The sequence below is a fragment of the Rosa chinensis genome, chromosome 5 (genome assembly GCF_002994745.2).
Source record: "Rosa chinensis cultivar Old Blush chromosome 5, RchiOBHm-V2, whole genome shotgun sequence".
NCBI classification, from domain to species: domain Eukaryota; kingdom Viridiplantae; phylum Streptophyta; class Magnoliopsida; order Rosales; family Rosaceae; genus Rosa; species Rosa chinensis.
This window is the reverse complement of record NC_037092.1, coordinates 83,542,253-83,565,822: the sequence shown is the minus strand read 5'-3', so window position 1 is coordinate 83,565,822 and position 23,570 is coordinate 83,542,253. Positions and strand designations below refer to the sequence as shown.

The 23,570-nt window shown below is 37.8% G+C and overlaps 1 protein-coding gene and 1 pseudogene across 1 annotated transcript; one reads left to right on the top strand and one right to left on the bottom strand.

The window, feature by feature from the left end:
* Window positions 1–4,496: 4,496 nt before the first annotated feature.
* LOC112164299 lies at window positions 4,497–19,224 on the bottom strand (annotated as a pseudogene).
* Window positions 19,225–19,903: 679 nt separating this feature from the next.
* On the top strand, window positions 19,904–22,665 carry LOC112164298 (protein FAR1-RELATED SEQUENCE 5-like). Its single transcript, XM_024300517.1, has 3 exons — window positions 19,904–21,401; window positions 21,518–21,896; window positions 22,662–22,665. The coding sequence occupies exons 1-3, from the start codon at window positions 19,904–19,906 to the stop codon at window positions 22,663–22,665; spliced, it is 1,881 nt and encodes a 626-aa protein (XP_024156285.1).
* Window positions 22,666–23,570: the final 905 nt, after the last annotated feature.

The window sequence follows — 23,570 nt, the reverse complement described above, 5'->3', positions numbered from 1 at the left end:
CAAGTAAGCTTTTGTCATTAAAGTTGCTGTTTTCTTGTCCTTTAAATTCATTTATTTGCTGCAGGATTTTGAAATATATAAACATAACTTCGAGTATTTAATAAGTAGAATTGTGGGGATTCACGCTTAACTAACTAAGAGCGTTCGTAATCAATGAACTAAGAGTGTTCATAATAAACGAACTAAAAGCGTTCGTAATCAATGAACTAAGAGTGTTCATAATATTAGGACTAAGAGCGTCCGCAAACATTAAATTGTGACCATATTAAAATATCATTGTTTGGTCTAATCCAAAAGATTCTTGAAAATGGATTTCTTGGTAGCATAGCTCGGAAATCTTATTATTTTAGTTTTTGTGGAAGTTTAGCTCCGAGAAACTAGTACATCTTCTGTTCTTATTTTCAGGATGTCAAATGAACCAAGGCTTGACTTTCCTATGCTTGACTCAACAGGCTCGGATTACCACAGTTGGGTAACCGATGTTGAGAACCACCTTACTTCAAAGGGAATATTACCCATAATCCAGGCACCTAACCCAGATCTTGTGTTCATCCGAACACCTACAAAGCATGCTCAAGAAGTTATCTTGATGCGACGTCATATGGACAAAGTACTCAGATTGGAGTATATGTCGATCAAGGATGCAAGAGAGGTATGGGTAGCGCTAGAAGAGCGCTTTGGCAATGTCCAAGCCCTCCTCCCTAACTTGAAGGTTCAATGGAACAATCTGCGCTTCGCCGATTTTAAGTCTGTTGCTGAATATAATTCAGAAGCTTTTCGCCTACAATCTATGTTGAGATTTTGTAGACAACTTGTCATAGAGCAAGAGCTAATTGAGAAAACTCTCTCCACCTTCCCCGTCTCTCCAATTGTGGTCTCAAAGCAGTATCGTACCAAAGTCAATGCTGGATGGATCACAAGGCTTCATTAGCTTATCAATCTTATGCTTGTAGCTGAGAAACATGATAACATACTTATGAGGAATTATAATTCAAGGCCCATTGGAACTAAGAGCGTTCATGAGGCGAATTATAATGCACCCAAAGGAGGGCACAAGGAGCGGAACCCTAAGAATAAGGGACATGAGGGACGTATGGGTCGATAAAACCGCCCTAACCAGGAAGGAAATCGCAAGTTTGGTGCGGATGCACGTGGTGGTAATGCCACATGTGGGAGAGGTGGTCGTGATATCCCTAGCCGTGGTGGTGGCGCCATGGGCCATGGAGGTGGCGCCAACCCCCCTAGGGAACGTCCATAACGTGCACCTCAATTGAAGGGAGGCAACCACAATGATGTGTGTCATCGATGAGGGTCAAGTGAGCATTGGTTCAAGCAATGCAAAGCGAGCGAGCAACTAGCTGGAAGATATAGAGCATACAGGGACCTGAGGGAGCAAGAAGTATACCTTGCAGAAGAAGAAGAAAATGGTGAAGATGTTAACCTCACCATAGAGGACTTCAAATCTGACGATGAAGTGCACAAGGATGCTGCAGACTTTGATTAGAATAGTCCTTTTTATTTCCCAAGAATTATGTAATGGCAATATGCCTTAGTCAATAAATGACAATTGTGTTAACTCTTTCTCATGTGGCGCACCCAATGAAGTATGATGTCTAGGAAAGTAATTGAGATTAGTGGTACATAAAAGAGCCTCGCTCCACCAACATCTCTCTTTACTTTCCTGGTCATATTTGATTGCAGTTACCAAATGAATTGAGTGACTACGATTTGTCAAAGTTTTTTTATTATTTTGGATTAGACTTTGGGAACTTTGATGTAATCATTGGCTATTTTTATTAATAAAGTATCGTATTATTATTCAATGTCATGAATATGTTTTAATTTCGAACTTTATTATTTTTCAGTATGTTTCCTGGAGAGTTGGAATGCCTTGTTGATAGTGGCACCACACATACTATATTGCGACATAGGCAACTATTCCTATGGATAACGCCTAGTCGATCTTCAGTGACTACGATGGCTGGACCATCACAATTGATCCATGGTCGAGGACCAGATGACATAAGTCTTAATGTCACCGAAGCTCTATATGCTCCTAGGGCTGGAAGAACCCTATTGAGCTTTAAAGATATAAGAGCCAATGATTTTCATGTGGAAACACATTGTGAGAATGGAAAAAAGTTCCTTGCATCATCTCTAATGACTACGGACATAAACGAGTATTAGAGAAACTTATGTGTCGCTCTAGTGGGTTGTATGCAACCACTATTCGAGTCATTGAATCCAACCATGTCATGAGAGATGACTTATGGGATTCTAACACATATAGGCTTTAGCACGACCGTCTGGGACACCCAGGTCGTTATATGATGATCCGTATAGTAAAGACATCACACAGACATCCATTTTTCAAAACGAAAAGAAGTCAGAACCAAAATTCAGTCCAAAGTAGGGCCGGAGCCGCCTACCCCCTGTGGCCCAAAAATGGTATTGATGCCACTAATGCCTCCTTGGTTCCTTTTTCTACTTCTAAAGTCAATTGTGACTTCGTGGTACAACCAAATTCTTCCTTAGTTGCTTCCAAAGCCCATCTTTCGTTTTGCAAAGCCTGCTCTTTAGCAAAGTTAGGATCTAAACCATCCTATGCAAAGGACACTAAAGAAAACATCCCATTCTTATAAAGAATCCAAGGTGATATTTGTGGACCTATCCAACCAACTTATGGACCATTTAGATATTTTATGGTGTTGGTTGATGCATCGACACGCTAGTCACATGTCATGCTTTTGTCCACACGAAATGCTGCATTTGCTAAACTCCTAGCACAAATCATTAAGTTAAGGGCACACCACCCTGATCATCCCATTAAGTCAATTCGTCTTGACAATGCTGGAGAGTTTACATCAAAAACTTTTGATGACTATTGCATGTCCATTGGGATTGAGGTTGAACATCCTATTCCTCACGTTCACACTCAAAATGGTCTAGCAGAAGCTGCCATTAAAAGACTTCAAATGGTTGGTAGAGCATTGGTTATGCGCACCAATCTCCCTATTTCTGCTTGGGGCTATGCAATATTGCATGCAGCTGTGCTTATTCGTCTGAGGCCTACTGCCACTCAACCTTTTTCTACGTCCCAGATGGTTACTGGATATGAGCCTGACGTCTCACACTTACGCATTTTTGGGTGTGCAGTTTATGTGCCAATTGCGCCGCAACAGCGTACCAAAATGGGTCCTAAAAAACGATTAGGCATTTATGTTGGATATGACTCTCCAACCATTATCCACTACTTAGAACCCTTGACAGGTGATCAATTTACCACTAGATTTGCGGATTGTCACTTTGATGAGACAGTTTTCCCGTTGTTAGGGGGAGATAAGAACAATGTTCAACATGAAAGACAGGAATTGTCGTGGTCTGTCCCCACTTTGTGATGCGGGAAGCGTGAACATGATAGTAAGAGGCTCCGTCAAGCGTTGAAAGTCATATGAGATGAGCTAGAATCCACTAGCAATTACGGACATAGCCGTAAGAAACATAGAGAAACTTCTCTAATATTTGGGTTTTTTTATTGATAACTTGAATCAAAATTACAATATAAGAGGTGCCTTATATATAGGGCACATAGCATAAACCTAATACAACTAGAAAACAAAAAGAATAATTTATTATAGACTAAAACTAGAAAACCTAATTAAAACTGATTGAATAAAAATCGAAAATAAAATCCTAGATACTAAAGAATATTACGCAAATAAGTATTTGGAATCCCAATCAAGATTTTGCTCGAAAATCCCGATATATCCAAAAGAGTAATTTATGATTAATTTCATCATCAAGAAGCCTATTTGAATACCAATTTCTAATATTAAAATCATTCTCCTTAATGTAGAGACACTTCTTTCTTTTTGAGATTCTTTGTTGAAATTGGTTAAAATCTCGTCCTACATCATAGTTGCTGCTAGTAGGGTGAAAATGCATGCCTAAAAACATTTCAGAATGTTGAATCTTTTAAAGGCAAAACCTATTCACATGCTGGATTTTTAGCGAGCAATAGCTGGTGAATGTAGAGAGAACTATGAGTACTATCTGTATGAAGTTATGAACTGACTAATATATATACATGGGTGATAATTAGCTTCTGCTGTTGGGCTTTTCTTTCAAGCATCCTTAATTTTAGCATTTTCCATAGTGGGTCTCACTGATCTCATGATTTTGATTTTATGATTATGTACTGAATACAAAGTTCTGGATGGAATTGGAATTGGTAATGTAAAGGGTAATCTTGAATTTTAGTTGGTCAGTTGTATGGTAAACCTTCTAGGCAAAGAATGCCAAACTATATAGAGCAATTTTACATTGCTTTGGCCATTCTGCCAGTTCAACATGATTGCTACTACTGGATGGACACAGTCACGTACTGTTCTCAGCATACAATATAGATTACATATTATAGTTTTGACTCCTTTGATGATGAAACATAGTTTAATTTTTGAATCTGAAAACAACAATGGCAAAATTGCACTACTAACTTAATTTGAAGTTGCAAGAGACGATGGATCTGGTGGAGCTGAGACTTTGATAATTCCTTCAAGCATTAGAGTGACTTTCTTCATGCTAGGTCTAAGTGACCGATCCTCCTGGATGCACCACAAAGCAATCATCACAAACTGCTCGACATTCTTGATGTCATTGATCACCTCATGATCACTCCCCAATAGCAGATACAATTTATTCTGCCTATAACAATCATATGCCCAATCAGCTAGTATCATTTGATCTTCATCCTCTACATGTTCTTTAAAATGCCTCCTGCATGAAATAATTTCTAATAGCAAAATGCCGTAGCTGTAAACATCCACCTTCACTGTGATAGGTATGTTTTTGAACCATTCAGTGGCCACATACCCCCTTGTTCCCCTGATTCCCATTGTGGTTCGAGTCTGGTCTGTTCTCAAGAGCTTGGCTAACCCAAAATTAGATATTCTTGCAGTGAATGAGGCATCAAGAAGAATGTTTTGAGGCTTAATGTCACAGTGTATGATTTGGCTGCTGCACTCCTCATGCAAATACAAGAGCCCTTCAGCAACTCCTAATGCGATTAGACTTCTGTTGTACTAGTTTGGCCTTGACTCTCCGAAAAGGAAGCTTGCTAGAGAGCCATTGCTCATAAACTCATATACCAGAAGCCGGTTCTCTCCCTCATTGCAGAAGCCTAGTAGTTTAACTAGGTTTCTGTGATTGGTTCTGCCAATTGCACTCACTTCAGCTTTGAATTCACACTCTATTTCTCCAACCATAGTGTTCATTCTTTTGACAGCAACACATTGAACATCATCAAATGCCAAAACTCCTTTGAATACTGTTGCAAAAGCTCCGCGACCTATTTCTTCCTTGAATCCTTCGGTAGCATCATGTAACTCCGCATAACTGAAACATTTCAGATTCACTTCTTCAAAGGATGGGAAAGGTTGACCCGCCTTTCCTTTTCTAGAATATGAACTAGAAATAACCATATATAGGTTATGAATGGTAACAGAAAGCTCAGAAAACCCAAGCTACATAGGAGAACTGTTCCGATGAGGATCAAAGTTGAACTGTTCTTTTTCGTATTGGTGCCTCCAGGTCTCAAAGTGGAATTGTTTTTCCTTATTTTGATATGAGCTTTTCCACCAAAACCAGTCCTCCCATTTGAAAGAGGGATTCTCTTCTTCGAACAGACATTGTTTTCATAGTAGAAAACGTCACAAAAACAATCACCAAGACAAGTCTGCCTGCACCAATGCTCAGTTACAGGCTTAAACTTCTCATAATTAGAATCAGGCCAATCTGTGCCTTCTATCTCTTGAAAATCAAACATATCCATCTCTGGTGAGGCTTCACCACAACTTTGAGGAACAAAGTTTTGTTTGCATCCTTTAAACACATCATTCGGATCAATAAAGGCGTAAATAGTGGGGCACTCACAGTTTGGTCCTTGATCATCATGTCTGCAAAAGCTGTTGAACCCACAAGCACCAACTCCTATACCTTCAATTCCCAAAAATATGTTTGAAGGTATGAAAGATTGAATGGACCAAGTCCTGATAGGCTGGCTGGTCCTTTTGGGGTAAGCATAGTACCTCAAAACTCCATCATAATCTAGAGTTGCTCTGTGGTAGAAATCCTGGACTGAAACTGAATTAGACAAAAATATGTTAAGTATGCTTCCGTTCTTGCCTATAAGGTAAATAGAGCCAGACTGGTTGAAGATGACCTGAAAGCCAGTATTTCCAACATGGGTTTGGGTGGACCAATAAGCAAAATTTGCAGTATCCAGTGGGAAGAATGTTGTGCAAAGCATGAGATTTCCATCACGATGTAGCTAAAAAAAAAACCTTCCTTTTGAGTAATTTGAAGCTGAAAATGGGGCGTAGAGTGTGATGCTTCTATTTAGAATCTGTGTAGGTAGGATTGTATCAGTTGGTACATCAAAACTCTCCCACAAATTGTTTAAATTGAGGTCAACCAGCACAAAATTTCCCGTGTCGAGCATGGCTGCTGCATAGGCAACTCCAGTACCAGAAGATTCAGCCATCCATATTTGTTTACCAGTTGCATCATTCAGCATAAACTTGCCACCAGTGGTAAGTTCAACTTTGGATCCCTCAGGCACTAGATTGTTACCATTGGCTGACCAGACAATAGTTCTTTCTTTCACTTTATTGAACCAGATGGCTAATAGGAAGCCATCTTCTCCAATTTTTCGGAAGCCAAAAGCAAAATCACCAGATGGTGATGGCCAGGATGAGTTATCATTTAGTGCAGTAAGGTTTGAGCCTAATGATATCTGAGTTTGAGCAAAGATGGAACATGGTAGCAGTAGAAGGATATGAAGAAAATATAAAGGATATGGTTGTTTAAAAGCCATGGAACAAAGGAGAATGTTACTTTTGCAATATATGACCACTTCTGCAGCTTGCTTATATCAATTTTTCACCTATATATAGGAGTTTACATTTTGCAATTTTTCAGGTTATTGGTGTTCAGATATTCACATCATTAGTAGTTTGAAATAACCTTAGGTCTTGATCCCTTTTCATATAAACATGGTCTTTGGGCTCTTGGTCTTTCATATTTTTCCAAGACGAGTGTCTTCAAATGTTGTAGTACACCAATTAAAGCTTGAAGGACTAATTCAAAGAAGCAGCTTCCTGAAGTTGTATTATATACAAGAAAAAGACTTCTTAACCATAAAGCACGCATATTGGGAAAGCATTGATGAACTCTGATGACCAGGTCGAACCTTATCAAGATCAATTCAAAATATTCAATTCACTAGAAACGGATGATAATCGTGGACTTTGTAGTGTTAACTATACATACCAAACTCCAATAATTTTCCAGCCTCCAGACCAAAGATTTGAAAAAGTCTGTCAAAGTTTTCTCTTTAAAAAAAAAAAAAAAGGTCTAATTGTTGAAGGATGGCGACATAATGTGTGTCTCTACAAACTAGGATTTTGAGTTGTAATAGGAATGTGTTCTAGGTATTCAATTGTAATCAGATTCTATTACCTTTTTGGGTACCTTGTAACTCCCTATTTAAAGATCTCCCATTATCAATAATATACACAATTCCATTCTCCTACAACACGTTATCAGCACGAGTTCTAACCCTAGCCCAAAAAAAAAAAGAAAAAAAAAAAAAACCTAAAAACTCTCTCTCACAAATTCTGCTGCAGCCCCTGCTGCCCCAACCATCTGCCACATGACCTGCAGCCTCCTGCTCCCGTGCTACTGCATCCTTCCAACCTTACCCGCGCACCCAGCGACCAACCTACTGCTGCTCCCTGCACACCACGCTGCCTGCTACTGCCAGCGTGCTACTGCTGCTGCACCAGTCCACGCACCAATCCGCGCACCAGCCCACACACACCTGCGCACCAGCCCGAGCACACGCTGCTGCCTCCCTGCTGTCCCTGCATCTGCAGCCTGTCAACACAGCAGCAACTCCTGCTGTTGAAAGAGAAAAAAAAACCCAGAAAACAGAAGAAAGAAAAGAAGAAAGAGAAGAAAACGTGGAAGAAGAAGAAGAAAAGGAGAAGTGGCCCCAGAAGAAGAATGAGAAGAAAACGTGGAAGAAGAAGAAAAGGAGAAGTGGGCCCCAGAAGAAGAAAACGTGGAAGAAGAAGTAAAGGAGAAGGGCCCCAGAAGACTATAAAAAAAAAAAGGGCAGCCTAGGGCCTATGGCCCAAGTGCCAGAAAAAAAAGGAGGTGCAGGCTTGGGCCGAATCAGAAAAGAAAAGAAAAAAAAGGGCCAAACCAAAAGAAAGAAAGAAAGTAAAAAGGAAGAAGAAAAAGATGAAAGGGCAGCCCACCAAGCCAAGCTTTCCCGGTGACCACCTCCGGCAACGACTTCCAGTCAACCACCTCCGGCTGCCAATTGTTGCTGCTGCTGCCCTAACACGCCTGCTCTAACACGCACGTGTTCTCAAGCCCCGAATCATCAAGTAAGCTTTTGTAATTAAAGTTTCTGCTTTCTTGTCTTTTAAATTCCTTTATTTTATGCAGGATTTGTATAATACGAACATGGGTTCGATTATTTAATAAGCGGAATTGTGGGGATTCACGCTTAACAGACTAAGAGCGTTCGTAACCAATGAACTAAGAGTGTTCATAATAAATGAACTAAGAGCGTTCGTATGAACTAAGAGTGTTCATAATGCTTGGACTAAGAGCGTCCGTATGCATCAAATTGTGACCATATTAAAACATCATTGTTTGGTCTAATCCAATTATTCTTGGAAATTGATTTCTTGGTAGCATAGCTCGGAAATCTTATTATTATTAGTTTTCGTGGAAGTTTAGCTCCGAAACTAATTTGTTCTTGTTTCACCCTTTTTTCAGGATGTCAAACTCGAACATACTCGATTTTGTTCCATTGGATTATGCAGGCAAAAGATACATATTGTGAGCTCAGGACGTTGAGCTCCATCTTATTTCCCGTGATCTATTGCACACAATCCAAGAGCTTTGTTCTGAAGGAACTTCTCCAGACCCTCAAACTGAGATTGACAATTCCAGGGCACTTGCCCTAATGATGTGTTATATGGATAGAGACCTCCAGTTTGAGTTCATGAATGAGGATAGCGCCATAAAGCTTTGGCAAGCGCTTCGTGAACGTCATGGCAATGTTCGTGACTCCATCCTTCCGAAATTAGAAGCAGAATGGAATGATCTTCGCTTCTCTGACTTTGATACAGTCATACAATTTTATTTGGAAGCTCTCCGCATCACTGCATCACAGGAATGATGCGCTTCTGTGGCAAGACGATCACGGAAGAACAATTGATTGAGAAAACCCTCAATACCTTCCCTGTCTATGCTATAAGATCTTGTGATTTATTTCAGACTCATATAAATGCAAGACGGATTACAAGCTTTCAAAAGCTTATTGAAGCTATGGAAATTGCTGAAAGGCAAGACAATGAGCTTGTGAAAAGGGAAATTGATAGGCTTCGAGATAGCTATCCAAAGCATCATCCCATGGCTAGAGAAAGTCGCCATAGACATCATGATCCATATGATCGAAATGCTCATAAAGGTAGTCGCCAAAGGCGACAATCACGCCACCGTAGGAGCCATGATTTTGAGGGACTAAGGGTTGGAAACCATAGAGCCAACGTTGGTCATGGTCATAATTTTCCAACGCCTCAGGTCCAAGGGACCATGCACATTGCGCCAATGCGCCTCAATCAAGGGAGAGTCCTCTTCATGGTATCTATTTCTGATATGGAACGTCTGATCAATGGGCCTGAGTTTGCAATGTACCTAAGAAGGTAGCTGCCTCACAGTGATCAAGATATCGAGTTCAAAAAGACTTTAAATCTGGCGATGAAGACAAAATGGCACAGATTTTTATTTCGAATAGTCTTTTATTTTGCCAAGAATTATGTAATGGCAGTTATGCCTTAAATCAATAAATGACATTTTGTTTTAACTCTTTCTCACTTGGCTCACCTAATTAAGTATGATATCTAGGAAAGTAATTGAGATTAGTGGTACTTAAGAGAGCCTCGCTCAACCGACATCTCTTCCTACTTTCCTGGTCATATTTGATTGGAGTCACTGAACGGATTGAGTGACTACAATCTGTCTAAGTCTGAATTTATTTTTGGATTAGACTTTGGTTAAGAAACTTTGATGTAATCATTAGCTATTAATAAAGTGTCAATTCCTTAATGTCTTGGACATACCTTAATTCGGACTTTATTATATAAGGGCCAATGGTTTTCATGTGGAAACACATTATGAGAATGGACAGAGTTCCTTTGCATCACCTCTAATGACTACGAACATAAACAAGTATTAGAGAAACTTATGTGTCGCTCTAGTGGGTTGTATGCAACCACTATTCGAGTTATTGAATCCAACCATGTCATGAGAGACGACTTATGAGATTCTGACACATATAGGCTTTGACATGATGATCCGTGTATACAAAACTTTACACGGACATCCATTTTCAGAACGAAGAAAAGTAAGAACCAAGAATTGGTTCGAGGAGCTGCACATGCGCCTCATGGCGCCATGATTGTGCACAAACCGGCCACACATGGCCGGTGCCGCCTACCCCCTGCGGTAAATATATGGCATTGACGCCATAAACCCTTATTCAGCTCCTCTCCCTACTTCTCAAGTCCATTGTGACATTGTGGCTTAACCAAAACCTTTATTGGTTGATTATAAGGCCCATGTTTCGTTCTGTAAATCCTGTTATTTAGGATTGAGACCATCCTATGCAAAGGAGATTGAGGAAATAATTCCATTCTCACAAAGAATCTAAGGGAATTCTGTGGATTTGATCAACCAACTTGCGGACCGTATAGATGTTTTATGGTGTTGGTTGATACGCAAACACGCTGATCCCGTGTTCTACCATTATCCACTCATAATGCTGCTTATACTACACTCCTAGCACATAACATATGGCTACGGGCTCACTACCCAGATCATCCCATCCAGTCAATTTGACTTGATAATGCTAGAGAGTTTACATCGAAAATTTTCGATGACTATTGCGTATCATTGGGTATTGATATCAAGTATCATATTCCCATGTACAACCCAATTGATCTGGCGGAAAAGCCACCATTAAAAGACTACGATGGTATCCCGGACTTTGGTAATGCGCACCAATATTTTCCGCTTGGGTTTTGCAATATCGCATGCAGCTGTGATAATTCATCTACGACTCATAGCAGTCACTCAACTTTTATTTGCGTTACAGCTAGTGACTGGGTTCGAGTCTAATATCTCGTATTTATGCATATTTGAGTGTGCGGTTCATGTGCCAATTGCGCCGCCACAACGCATCAACATGAGTCATTGCAACGAATGCATATATATATATATATATATTTGTTGGACATGTGTCTCTAACTATAAGTCCGCTATGTAGAACCTTTGACAGGCGATCTCTATTTCGCTAGATTTGCGAATTGTCACTTTGATGAGACAGTCTTCCCGTCGTTTGGGGGAGAATAGAACGTCAATGTTCAATAGGAATGATAGGAATTGTCGTGTTCTGTCCCCACTATGTCTCATCTTGATCCCCTAAAAGTGACAAGATCACATATACTTGCTGCAAACATGTCTGCAAGGATTGATGTCCCCACAAGAGGACATGGTGCCACCCAGAGAAGATGGGTACGGCAACACCACCATGGATGGTGGTATGGTGACGCCACAAAGGTGTCATAATGGCGTCATAGGCCATGGGTTCCGCTAGAGAGAGTAGGAGACCCATAAGTTTGATGGATTCTCGCCCTAAGAAGAGACCGAGTTTGGCAGAACTTGATCCATTGATCATTGATACTCAAAATCCGTCTCATGAGAATATCTTGGATTGTGGTTATGTCCAAGAGACATTGTTGGGGGACGCCTCAATGTTAGAACCAATTCCTGAGAATATAGAGATCTCTACGAACTACACTAGTGTACATGAGGACGTGGAATTGTTGAGACCAATGACATCGAAACTTACTCCATTGAAGAATGCCAACGTAGAGAAAATTGGCCTAAATGGAAAGATGTGATCCAGGTTGAATTGGATTCACTAACGAAGAGGAAGGATTTCAGGTGAGATGCCAACACCTCCTAACATAAAACCTATTGACATTAATAGGTCTTCGTTAGATAACGTGATGAGAAAAAGAAACGGTAATCTCGCCTTATAGCGCAAGGTTTCTCACAACGCCCTGGAGTTGACTACTAGAAGATATATACTCTCGTAATGGATGTCATTGCACTCCACTACCTTGTCAGTTTGGTAGTTTCCAAATAACTGAACATGCAGTTTACAAATGTGGTCACTACGTATCTCTATGGGGATCTAGATACAGAATATAATGAAGGTTCTTGTGGACTTCATTTACCCAAATCAAGTGGCTCTAGACCACGGAGTGTATTTGCAACGAGGTTGAAATGCTCAGTAAAATGACTACTTGATTGAGAAGGGATATGATGAACTATGCCCACGCGTTTCCATAACAAGTTTCGGATTTGCAATTGTCGCGGTTTATGTTGATAAACATAATTGAAACCCTTGAGAGTTAAGGGAAACCGTTGAACACCTGAAATCCGAGTTTGAGAGGAAGGACCTTCGGAGAACACGATTTTGTCTAGATTCAGAACTTGTATACCGTGTCAATTGATGCTTAGGCATTTTGATAAAGTCAAAAATGCACTCCCATGGTCGTCTGTAGTCTTGGCCCTAAAAGGGATCCGTTTCGTCTCAGGGATGATGACGAAGATGTGTTAATAGCAGAAGTGCTTACTTATGTACAATAGGCGCATTATTGTACTTAGTACAATACAAGACCAGACACCTCAATTATTATGAACTTGTTGACTAGATATAGCCCTGCGCCAACCCAATGCCATTAGATTGGTATGAAGACAATCTTTCGATATTTGAGAGGTACGATTGATATTGGCTTGTTCTATCCCTATAGAGAGAAAAGAAATGACGGAAGTGTGGGATCGGACCCCACAAGGCAAAATGCCACCTTCCGTGCTCCTCCTCCCCTCCATCAAAATGACAACAAGCACTTCTAAATATTGAAGTGAATCAAATCCGATCAGAGGATAATGTAGCGGACTTATTTACTAAGTCCTTACCAAAATCCACCTTCGAGAAACCTGTGAAGAGCATCAGATAGAGAAAGTTATCCGAACTCCCATGATTGTAGCAATCAAGGGGAGATATTGACATCAGGGGGAGGCATGATGTCTACATGTTCGATCTCAAAGAGTGAAGGACGTGTTGTGCTCTTTTTGTCCTTCGACCAGGGTTGGTTATTTTTGTCCCACAGGGTTTTTGTTACCTGGCAAGGTTTTTAACGAGGCAACAATCAAAGCATCATCACCAAGTTTGAGCGGCACAAGGGAGAGTGTTGAAGGATGTCGACATAATGTGTGCCTCTACAAACTAGGGTTTAGAGTTGTAATAGGAATGTGTTCTAGGTATTCAATTGTAATCGGATTCTATTACCTTTTTGGATACCTTGTAATTCCCTATTTAAAGGGCACCTATGATCAATAATATACACAATTCCATTCTCCTACAACACTATCAAAGTTCTTCTCTCTATGCATGAAGAAGTTGGCCTTCATTATCTATCTTTCTTTAATTTTTTGTCTTTTCTATAATCTTTTATGATATCAACGTTTTTTGATACCCAACATGTTCATTGTAGTTGTTGAATGTGATTTTTTTTTGTTTTTCAATTGTAATACTTCGAATCCTCGAACCCTAATAGCAATAAAAATGATTTATGAAACCTTCAAACCCAAATATTGTGGTCTACCCCTAAGACCTTGAACGGTGTTGCTATGGCATACAAAATTTTATCTTATTAATTAATTATTCTCGTTAATTTGAATTTACATTATGGTTCAAAGAAAAGTTGAACAATTGAATTTCACTTGATTGATTATAGATCAAGACATTGACCAATATTGCTATAATATATGTTAATCGGCGAAAACAAAATTGATGAGAATAATTAACCATAAACATCAAGTGATCTATATTGTATATTTATGTTTCTGGGAGATTAGAAATGAGAACAAACTCGCTAGACAGACTAACAATCATTCATTTGAGTCAATTTCTATTAGAAGATACTTGAGCATTGAATAGGCAACGAGTTATTATTTTGTTTTGTGTTTGGGCTACATTTGCTTTATATTTTGTTTTTATATTTTGTACATGCTAGGAAATCTGTAGAAATCATTCATAATAAAGTATATAGATTTTCATGAATCAATAAAAGTCTGTTGCTAAAATCAATGGTTTTAATAAATCTATAGCAGTCTATCAACTTTTTAAAGAATCTGTGGGCTTTTCAAAAAGTCTATCATTTAAAAAAAGTCTGCACAAATCCAAATACAATACACCCCCTCAGTATCTAAGACGGTTTGTCTACCTATACCATATATCAATGCACATGGGCCGGGATTGATTATTCAAGAGTTTAAATTTAGACTAGTTTGATGGGCTGGGATTGATTATTCAAGAAAAAAATTTTTAAAAAAAAAAGAGAAAGAAGAAGGGCTCCAGAAGAAAAAAATAAAAAATTAGGCGCTCCACCTTCAAATATATTCACAATTTCTTTTTTTCTCTTTAAAAGTAAGTTTACAGCTTTTTAATAGCCTTATACGTTTCTATAAGAATACAATTTAGTAGTATTCAACTAAAGTCCTCACTATTATATTTTTCACTCCTCAAGGAATCCTCAAACTCTTTGGAGATGGTAGATAGGCGAATTCACAAATTCATAGGTCATAGGTATTATTAATGTCACGCGTCAATCCATCATCCATAGACTTCAATTCGTCCCTCAACTTTAATCTTCAATTCCTCGTCAAGTTGCTCTTAGAACTTAGACCAAGGAATTCAATTCCTTTTTTGGAATTGGACTTCACACACACAACAATCTTGAACAAAGGACACACTTTGACGATGGAATCAAAGGTATTCTTTGCCCTTTTGAAGAGAGAGAGGGAGAGACTCCACACAGTACAATTCAATCACAGTAACAGATTGAAAGTACCTTTTTTTTATTCTTTCTCATCTCACCTTATCCATTCCTGACATTAAAGGAAAATACTTGATATCCCAAAAAATTATACCAAAACTCATTACCAAATGATGTGGCATGTGCCATATTATTGATTACATGGAGTTTTTGCCTTTGTGGATTAATTATTTGTTTATCTTTTCTAATAAAATAAAACAAAGTGATAAATAGAAAGTAAATAAATAAATGAACTTTCCCAGAAAGAAGCATTCCATTGCTGCTCCGATAAAAAACAATTCGATCTGAAATCAGTAAAAATTTAGAAGTACCTTTTTTGTATCCCACCTCGCCTACATACTAATATTAGTGAGATTTGAACACGTAACCTCCACGATATTAGCTAATCAAAACTGCTACTTCCGCAAAAGAGTTAAACCAAATACTTTTGTGCATATCAACACCCAAATCATTTTCTGTTAATTTGGAAAATCCTACCTTATTTATGTATGAGAAATATATTCTATTAATGAGTAGGGAGAGGTTCATGGCTAATGAGAAATATATTCTATTAATAAGTAGGGAGAGGTTCATGGCTAATGAGAAATATATTCTATTAATAAGTAGGAGAGGTTCATGGCTAATGAGTATATTTTGAAGACCATTATGTAGCATATAGAGGCTCTGATGCTATCTATTTATAGAGAGGGCCTGCTGAACGAAGTCAATATTCTATACTTTGCGGAGCTTATGCATGTCTGATGTGTCTTCTTAGACCTGTATATCTTAAGACGAATCTTGATCTATGATTGCCAGCGGGTTTAGGGACTTGGTTTGATGGTAGTTTGGTCATTTCTACATGTCCTAACAATTTTGTCTTTATTTTTTTTTTAATAAAGATTTATTGCATTAGATGACCAGTCAAAAAGTCAAAGCGTACATACACTTAAAGACAGAAAAAATGGCGGGGTAACAACCAAGCTCCTATATAAGTACTGCAAACTTATTACGAGTCAAATTGAACCCGCTTTTTAAGCGAACCCATAAACAATGAACAACTTCGTGTCTTCTGAGGAAAAATCATTGCCTAGCTCTCCATCCACCTACACGTAATTGTGGTACGAAATAGAAAACTACTTCCTAGCAAACAATTAGGAGCCAATTCCCCATCCATAGGCCGATTGAGATACAACAATCCAACTTGAGATAATTACCGATTCCATCGGCCAAAGCCGATCTAAATTAAACTAGCCCTTTAAAGAACCTAAAATGCCTAAATTGCCCAAGTAGGTCAAACTCTCGGGTCCAGCCAGGGCCAAACACCAAGTTGGATGAGGGTGTCAAGGCATCCTCCAACCTGGTCCAATTCTGAAGAGAATCAGACCTATCCAAGTAGGCCAATAGGAGATTTAGTTCACATGACTTAGGCCCAAACCCAAGAAAATTGGCTGGCAGGAGTACTTGCTCGCTCTTGATGCCAACTTGTCACCACCGCCGTCAACTCCAGCGGCCTGCCTCGTCGAGCAAACTAGAGCAGAAAACTTCTCTCTTCACTGAAGCAGCTGCAATCCGAAAACAACTTGACTCAGAAACCCAAATTAGAGCACGCCACTACACAATCTGATCGAAGCCACTCAAACCCAGATCCACCAATCACCCAATGTACTACTTGAGCCATTTTAGAAGTAAATAATCTTATATTGCTTGCATATTATATTATTGATCAGTGGTAAATAATTATTAACGAAGTATATCTTTCTCGCATACGAAAGATCATGAGACCACAGGAAAATAGAATAAACGTTTTCTTTTTATCTCAATAGATTTAAGAGTGATTTTGAGAGCTTTTGTGTGGTAATCTGAATACTTTTATACGTAATTTTCTTAGTAAACAAGGATAATGCGTAAGGCTATGATATGTTAATATTTCTCATACATCAACTATTTTTACCACTTTGAGAACTCATTTTACCACTTACGAACTAATGTGGTAACTAAAAAAATTTATCACTTTAAGGACTCATGTTACTACTTTCAGGACTAATGTAGTAACTAAGAAAATTTACCACTTTAAGGACTTATGTTACTACTTTGAGGACTAATATTATCACTTTAATGACTCAGTTTACTACTCTAAGGTAATTGTGTGTGTATATATATATATATATATATATATATATATATATATATATATACGTTAACACATTGTAGAATTTCCCGTTAGACTTGTCCATGAAGTATTTTTCCTTTGTTGGTCGGATCCATGAAGTTGACTGAAAGAAGAATGAAAAATGATCAGACAAGGACAATGTAACCAATTAAAGAGACTATACTATTTCAAGGATAAAATCCTTGGCTAGATTTTTAGGAACTTCGTCCTTCCAAAAGTATCAATATACATACCAACAATTTATCAAAACTGATTTTTGCAAGACATGGTGATGAACAAGCATATCCATTTGTAGACGGTAAAAGACTTCACCTTGTCACATGAAAGGTGGAGGAAAATATGTAAATTATCAGTCATGTACATAGATTTATGTGAAGAACGTACATTATATAAGCAAGCAAATGAAGTGAAAAGTTGTAAAGGGAAGAAGTGAAGAATTGATATGGAGGTGTGGTGCACTCATTTTATCGACCATAAATGATATAAATTTCGTCCCGACAACAGTTTATAAGAAATATCTACGCAGATATGTTTGCAGATATCTTTATAAGAATATATCCAAAAAAAAAACATATATTGTTGCTTTTCGACTTTCCACTTGAAGATTCTAGTCTTCTAGAGCTATTCGCACGAAGAAAAGCTTAAAGGAAAAGTGAATATCTGGAATGGAAGTGTGGTGCGCTCATTTTCTCGAGAAGAAAGCTTGGCATAAGTGATTCAAAATTCGTCCCGGTCACAATTTATAACACATATCTATGCAGATATCCTTTTTTTTGTTTTTTTTTATTTTTATTTTTTATAAATTTTTTCTGGTATAATATGCAGATATCTTCATTAAAACATATATTTGTCCAAGGTTTTTAAATCTCCTTTCCCTATGAGTTTTTTGAATATCTTAGACCGTTGGATTTAATTAAAAGTTGAATATATCTGATGGTCAGGAATATTCAATAGTGGTGACCTGCTTACCAGGTAGTCTGTAACTCTGTATAAACTTTTTTTTTTTTTTTTCAAAATTCTGAATTACATATCTACAATGAAATTAAAAAAAAAAAAAACCCTAGAATTGAAAAAGAGGAGAAGATGAGGAAAAGAGGAAGAACGACAGTTTGTTCTTGTACAAAGTGAGAAAACAAAACCCTTTCTGTTTCATATAAATTGGATGATGTGATTCAGGGTTTGTGTGATTTGAATTGGATGATTATGTGCAATATTGACCAGGATTGAAGAGGCGCTACAGGGAACAAAGTGAAGAGGAGAAAAGGAGAAGAAGGAGGTCTGCGTTCGTAAGTTGAAGCTTGAATATCTGGTTTTAGAAGCAAAGGCCGTCAATATTATCATGGTTTCATTGTTTGGGTAGACCTTCATAGCCCTCTTTGCTAGACCATAATCCTCCTCCAGCTTCGGAAATTGAAGATACATAGGTTTCTTCGCACCAGCAGGAGCCTGACAGAACAAATCAAGGTCAGTATGAATATGCAAGAATGCAACATTCCAGCACTATTGAACTTGAAGTCAAAAACTAATTTCAAAATCCTAAAGAATTCAGACAAATTTAGACAACGAAAACCAAGTAAAACACTGAGGGTGTAATTTTATCTGTTTCCAGCTGTAGTCAAATTAACTATCAAGTTTGTCATTGTAAGTTTTGAACTCTATAGGAACAGCAACAAAAATCGATCAGTAGCTAGTAAGCCAGACTAGATGAGGTTACCATATTGACTGAAGTGGGTGTCTTTTATTTGTTCCAGCTCTGCTCAATTTCATTGTCATGTTTTTAGTTGCAATTTTTTAACCTAAGATCTACACAACCCTACCACTATCGAAATGGCACCAAAAGGTCCCTGCACTTCGAAATCAGCTTGGCCTGTAATATCTAAGGTATTCCATCCATCCCTTGACAAAATAAACATGAATACTGACACTGTGATTTCCTATAATGCTTCAGTCAAATTAATTCTTTGTAGTTCTGAATGAACATTCAAATTCTTTAACAATTACGAAAGGGATCCAAATACCAGAAACCATTGTGACAATTAATATGCATTCTTCTGGATACGTTTTTTTATGTGTTTTATTGTCCTCTCCTTTTTTTTTAATGTTTTTATTTTATTTTAGTAGTCTTTTGTTTCTCACTTTTTGTACAGTTCTACGTTAAGTTCATATGATTTTAAGAATATGATCTAATATATATGAAGCTTTTACTAGTTCTACATTGCTTTCATCTCTTTAATTGGTCCTCTGTTTTACTCTATTAATTACTAGTTGGATTTATATTGTTCTCTATGTTTTAAAATGGCATGGTCAACATTTGTCAAGTGAGTTTCCGTGTTGTTCTTCTGGTCTTGTTCTTTTTGTTTGTTTGGGCTTTTTGCTGTTTGTTTCTTTGGCCTGTTGGCTTTGTGTTTTTGTTATGTTGTTTGATGCCAGACGCATTCCACCTTGTATGTAAGGTTTGGAGTGTGTTTCTGGTTTTCCTTGTACTGTTATTGGTTCAATAGATTGCTTTGTATAAAAAAAAAATGTTTTTGATGGTTTCAGCATTTGTCAAGCTGAGTGAGTTAGAAAATGTGCAGCTTCTATTTACATGAAGAAGTGAGGAATGTTGAGTGGATTAGTCAAAAAGGGAAAAGCTGATGAGTAATGGATGGATGAGCAATTGATTATGGTTTGTTAATACTTGGGTAATATTTTCTTTGTTTCAGGCATGGATGGATCATATGAACCTTCAATATCTGATATTGGTTTGGTGTCCCAAAGTTCAATAAATGGAAGTGGCTATAATGAAATGCAATATAAGGGACTTCGGTATGATAAGTTGTCTACAGAAGATCTTAAAGGGCAGGAATTTATGACTGTGGAGGAAGCTGAGTCCTTTTACAATGCTTATGCAAAGGCTATGGGTTTTGATGTTAGAAGCGACTACAAGAGATTAAGTATACGCATAACAGGGAGAGTCACTTCATTGTGGTTGGTTTGTTCTGCTCAAGGGAAAAGAAGAGAAGAGTACATGAGTAACAAGAAAAGACTTCGCAAGCCAAAGAAAGAAACAAGATTCAATTGTCCATGCTTGTTCAAGGTACGGTACCGTTCGAATATTAATGCCTATATTGTTGATAATTTCATAACGAACCACTCACATCAGCTTGCACAAGCACATGAGTCGCATCTTCTTCGATCACAAAGATCAGTTGAAGATCATCATTTAGCACTGGCCACATCTATGCAGAGAGTGTCTGTTAAGCCTTGTCATACATATAAATACATTGTTGATAGATCAGGAGGTTTTAAGAATGTCGGGTTTATTATGAAGGACTTGTACAACAAGTTAGATTCAAGACGCCAAGAAATTTTACTTGAGGGTGATGCAAAAGCTGCACTTACATATATGAGAGGCAAAGTTGCCACAGACTCGCATTTCTACTGCAAGTTTAGCATAGATGAAAATAACAGGTTGGCGAATATATTTTGGAGAGTCTCTATTTCTCTGGTGGATTATACTTGTTTTGGAGATGTCTTGGTGTTTGATAGTACCTACAAAACCAATCCTTATGAGAAGCCGTTAGTGTTGTTTGTTAGTTCAAACAATCATTTATCGACCACAGTTTTTGGTTTTGCATTACTCATGGATGAAACGATTGAGACTTACACATGGGTTTTGGAGACCTTTATATTGTCTATGAATAACAAAAGGCCTTTTGCAGTTTTGACTGATGAGGATGAAGCAATGCGAAGGGCTATTGAAGTGGTACTCCCTGGTTGTCCTCATCGTCTGTGTACATGGCACATAGCAAAGAATGCCCGGAGGCACCTGCGTAAGAACAATGTCTTTTCTGAATTTAGACGTTGTATGTGGGGTGAAGTCACTCCAGATGGTTTTGAAAAACGCTGGAATGCTATGGTTAACACACATGACCTCCACAATAAAGATTGGGTTAAGATGATGTATGAAAAGAGGCAAATATGGGCAGAGGCATTTATTAGTGGCCATTTTTTTGCCTGTATGAGAAGCACTCAGAGATGTGAGGGTATGAACAGCTATATGAAGGGTTATCTGAAAAATGGTGTGAAATTATTTGAACTTATTCCGGCACTTGATAGGGCATTGTTACGGCTTAGGAACAAGGTTGTGGAAGAGGATTTTAAGTCCAATAACTCTAGTCATGTCCTTACTTCTTCACTTCGAAAATTGGAAGATCATGCATGTATTATTTTCACTTGAAGATTTAGCATCTACTTAAAGATTTTAGGAGACATAACTTTAGTCATGTCCTTTTTATTTATTTATTTATTTATTTTTTTAACATGGAACATTATGCAGGTACTATGTTCACTGATAGTATGTTTGAGCATGTACGTAACGAGATTGACGGGGTCGGCGATTTAATAACATCTCGAACTATGGTGTTTGGTTCAAGTCGTGTATACTTTACATCTAGTTACAATGATAACAAACAAGAGATTGAGTACACGACAGTTTACTATCCTGATGAAAACAATCCTCGTATGGAGTATTCATGTAAGCTGTTTGAATGCGAAGGCATTCCATGTTGTCATATATTTAATGTTATGAAACATGAGCGTATGAATGAGATTCCTTCATCCTTATTAATGAAGAGGTGGACGAAGTCTGCAAAATCTGATATGCAAATATCAGTTCATGAAGACAACGTCCCTAATGAAGCTATAGAATTTGCCAGGTACATACTTCATTTAATTATATTCAATAATTCTTCTTGTTTTACATTAACAACGTCACTTACTTTTCTTTTCTTTTTTTAACAACACATTATGATTAGTTTTAGGCTCGTTTGTGAATCTTAACTGATCGATGTCTTGTTATAGTGTGATGAACAATCAATAATAAATCATATATCATGCAGGTACGGTGATTTAAATTGTTTTGGAAGTAAACAGTGTTTTCTTGCATCGAAAACAAAGGAGGGCACGGACATCCTGAACAAAGAATTCATCAGACTAGAGCCTATACTATCAGACTTGTGGAAGCAAGAGAAAGAAAAAATTGTTACTCCAGACACTACTAGAATTCTGTTCATTTACATCAGTCCAGAACCGATGTAAAACTAAATTCTGACCGATTTCTTTGTGGCTGATGTAAAAGATATAGACATCACTTTAAGCACGTCATAGACCGATGTCCTAGATAACGACCAACATCGCTTCTTAAACACAAATCGATGTATAATCGTTGCAATCATCATAATTTTGTATGTTAACTATATTTAATTCTTCATATTTTCACATTTTATGCTTAATAAAATATATCTCGAACAATATCTAACTGAACATTTAAATCGATTACAATTTCAGAAATGATGTCTGGAACCCTTCTAGACATCGCTTGTTGTTTCAAAAACCGACGTGTTGTTTCATTATATACATCGCTTTTGTTTTATAAAACCAATGTTCTTTGTTTAATGATACATCAGTTTACTTTATGGTAGGTGATTTGTGCGTTGACAATAGATTACGTTTTGGTATTTAGAAATCGATGTGCACTGGTTTTGGGTACATAAGTTCTGTGGACACAATTCGATATATTGATAACATAAGACATCGATTTTCAATTTGGTACTGATTTCTAATCTCTCAACTGACATCGTTTTCCTTGGCATTACTGTTTTGTTATGCTTTTATATACTTCACTTCATTTTGACAAGCATAATGTGCAAAGTTTGCATCTAGCTGCTGTTGGGAAAAGAAATGCATTCCCATCATCCAAAAATTGAGGATTTCCATTAATTTCTTTTCAAATTCATGATTCAACATAATTCACAAAATAAAACCTCAAAACTTACAAAGGCTAGCCTAGACATTTGATCCAGCTTTAGAATTCTTATCTGTGGCCACTTTAGTAAACCCTATTGGAATTATTTCAGTGTTTGGAGCAACAACACAATACTCAAGAAGGATCAGTCTCAATAACCTTGAACTCGACACTCCTCATTCCTCCTCTCACAATCAAGAGATCACCCTTCCTCACTAGGGTGTAGGCCTCCAGGAAATAAACTGCAACATATCAGAAGAGTACGTAAAGTATAATCAATTAGCAACTTCTGGTCTCTGCTTACTAAATGACGTATAATCATGAAGAAATAAGTGCAAAAAGGAAGCTAAAGTAAACCTGAGCACTGAAAGACTTAAGGGGGTCCTTATCTTCCTTGAATTTTTTCTTGAATACACGGCCACCAAGGTTGGCAAGCTTAACTCTCTTGCTGGCTTCTTTAGTTGTTGCATTCAACAGATAATCAGGCACAACTTGGTGAGGAGCAGGGGGCTTCTTGCTCAGAACCTTGTCATGTTTCAACAGATCTGCACAAAAAAAAAAAAATTAATAATGCTCATGTCTTGCA

Coding starts and splice junctions, on each gene's coding strand:
- LOC112164298 (XM_024300517.1), top strand. CDS start 19,904: ATGGATGGATCATATGAACCTTCAATATCTGATATTGGTTTGGTGTCC. Junction 21,402..21,517: donor AAAATTGGAAGATCATGCAT/GTATTATTTTCA, acceptor AACATTATGCAG/GTACTATGTTCACTGATAGT.